The 2,500-nt window shown below is 50.0% G+C and overlaps 1 protein-coding gene across 1 annotated transcript in view; it reads right to left on the bottom strand.

Moving 5' to 3' along the window:
• LOC125036840 (1-phosphatidylinositol 4,5-bisphosphate phosphodiesterase-like) overlaps window positions 1–2,500 on the bottom strand; it is a 207,172-nt gene that overhangs the window by 32,038 nt on the left and 172,634 nt on the right. The window contains exon 3 of the mRNA XM_047629717.1: window positions 1,228–1,314. Coding sequence (XP_047485673.1) covers window positions 1,228–1,314 — 87 coding nt within the window. The remainder of the gene's footprint in view (window positions 1–1,227; window positions 1,315–2,500) is intronic.

Below are 2,500 nucleotides of genomic sequence, written 5' to 3' on the forward strand. Positions count from 1 at the left end.
TTCTTTTCTTTTTTTCATCTGTACACATTCCCGAGGCCATTTATATATGTTGGCCGCGTGTTGAGATCTACATTTTTCTTTTTTTTTACGAAGCGTGCAGTGACAGTTTTTGCGCACTCGGTGTGCAGCAAAATCTGCTCTTAAATCAGTTCTGTGAGTAAAACATGTGAGGAGAAATGTGACATTGTTCACACAAATCTGTTCATGGACATCTGTGTTGTAAGTGTGCATGTGTATTTAGCAATATTTGTGTACAAATGTAGAATTCGAGGGAATTTTGTCAATATATACGTGGACCTTTGGGATTATTATACAATGCATTTGGGACTTGAAACAGAGAAAGATAAAAGAAGGGAGGGAAAGAGGGGAGGGAGGGAGGGAGGGAGGGAGGGAGGGAGGGAGGGAGTGAGGGAGGGAGGGAGGGAGGGAGGGAGAGGGAGGGAGAGGGGGAGGGGGAGGGGGAGGGAGAGAGATAGAGAGAGGGAGAGAGGGAGAGAGGGAGAGAGGAGAGAGAGAGGGAGAGAGAGGGAGAGAGAGAGAGAGAGAGAGAGAGAGAGAGAGAGAGAGAGAAGAGAGAGAGAGAGAGAGAGAGAGAGAGAGAGAGAGAGAGAGAGAGAGAGAGGGATGGAGAGAGAGAGAGGGATGGAGAGAGAGAGAGAGAGAGAGAGGGATGGAGAGAGAGAGAGGGATGGAGAGAGAGAGAGGGATGGAGAGAGAGGGGGGAGGGAGGGAGAGGGAGGGAGGGAGAGAGGGAGAGAGAGGGGAGTGAGGGAGGGAGAAGGAGAAGGAGAGGGAGAGAGAGGGGAGTGAGGGAGGGAGAAGAAGGAGAGGGAGAGGGAGAGGGAGAGGGAGAGGGAGAGAGAGGGGAGGGAGGGAGGGAGGGAGGGAGGGAGGGAAGGAGGGAGGGAGGGGAAGGAGGGAGGGAGGGGGAGAGAGGGGAGGGAGGGAGGAGGGAGAGAGGGGGAGGGAGGGAGAGAGAGAGAGAGAGGAGGAGAGGAGAGGAGGGAGGGAGAGAGAGAGAGAGAGAGAGAGAGAGAGAGAGAGAGAGAGAGAGAGAGAGCGGGAAAGGGTTAAAAGAAAAACGTTAGTGTGAAAGCAAAATAAAAGCGAGAGAAGGGAGGAGGAGGGGAGGGAGACAAAAAGCCCCCTCCCCCACCCCACCCAAAAAAAAAAATAATAAATAAATAAACAGAAGGAAGAAAGAACAAAAACCACCAAGATACTTACTCGTCCGTCGCTCTTCCAGTAGACAAAGAAGCCATATTCGTCCACTTTGAAGACGCAATTGGGTTCATAGTCGGTGCTTTCCTTGTCCTGCGGAGAGAAGGTCGCGTGTTAGGAATATCTCTGCATTTATAATCTTATCAGTCTTATCAGCTGCTGGAATACCTTGATCCTTATCTTCTTTTCTTACTCGAAAAGGAATTTTACTTCTTGTTTCGTTTCAGTTCGAAATGTGGTGCAAAGCGATATAATATATCCATGTGGTGTGATATGAAGAAATAAATTTGTTCAAATGGTATAAGCCGAGTGGCAGTTGTATAATTCGGAAAAAAACAACATATGGTATAATCAGAAGTAATCCCAGCGGGTGATATAAACCTTAGTAACAAATTGACAATGCAAACAAAACTGCAAAGTGAGGAAAAGGGGGAAAACGGCCACGGTCCGCTGACCAAAACAAAAGGCAATAACGCACAAATTCCAGTCTAAGTACGCCATCCTTTCCCTTCGCACACGTACCCGCTTTCCCTCTTCTCCTCTTCTCTCTTCGTTTAGCCCTTCTCTCCTCTTCCTGCCTGCCTTTCCCTCTCTTCGAATCGTCCCATCCTCTATCATCCCCTCTTTTCCCTCTCTTCGTTTCGCCCCTCCATCCTCCCTTTCCCCTCTCCCCTTCTTCCTTTGTTTCGTTCCCCCCTTCCTCTTCATCCACGTTCACTGTCCTAGCCTTCCATCATCTTTATCCACTCTCTCCCCGTCTCCTTGCTTCGCCTTTCTCTCCCTCTCCGCCCTACCCTCGCCCTTTCCCTCATTTGTAGGACACGTCACACGCACGTAATCGCTAACAACGGCAAGCAATTTTAACCCTTATGTCACTATCTCGGCGGCGCAACCAAGGTCCGTGTGTTGATAATGCGTCTGAATGCCGGGCTATCGGAAGTGCATTTATTCTGCGCGGCGAGAGAAGTGGGACTGCGTAAAGCCGTCTGTGAAGTGAAGTGGAGCTTCATCACACTGCGTTTGTGAAGGAGAATAAAGCTGCATCACTGTGTCGGTGATGCGCGGTGAAGCTGCACCAATGCGCTTGTTAAGTGAGGCAGAGCTGCAGCCCACTGCATTTTAGAAGTGAATTGAAGCTGAATCACACTGACCCGTGAAGTGAAGCGAAATGAGGCCGCATCACACCGCGCCTCAGAAGTGAAGCGAATTGAAGCCGCCTCATTGTTTCGGAACCGGAATGCAGCCGGGCGTGTTGCCGATACGAAGTCCCGGCTGCGAA

This window comes from Penaeus chinensis, chromosome 22, assembly GCF_019202785.1.
Source record: "Penaeus chinensis breed Huanghai No. 1 chromosome 22, ASM1920278v2, whole genome shotgun sequence".
Classification (NCBI taxonomy): domain Eukaryota; kingdom Metazoa; phylum Arthropoda; class Malacostraca; order Decapoda; family Penaeidae; genus Penaeus; species Penaeus chinensis.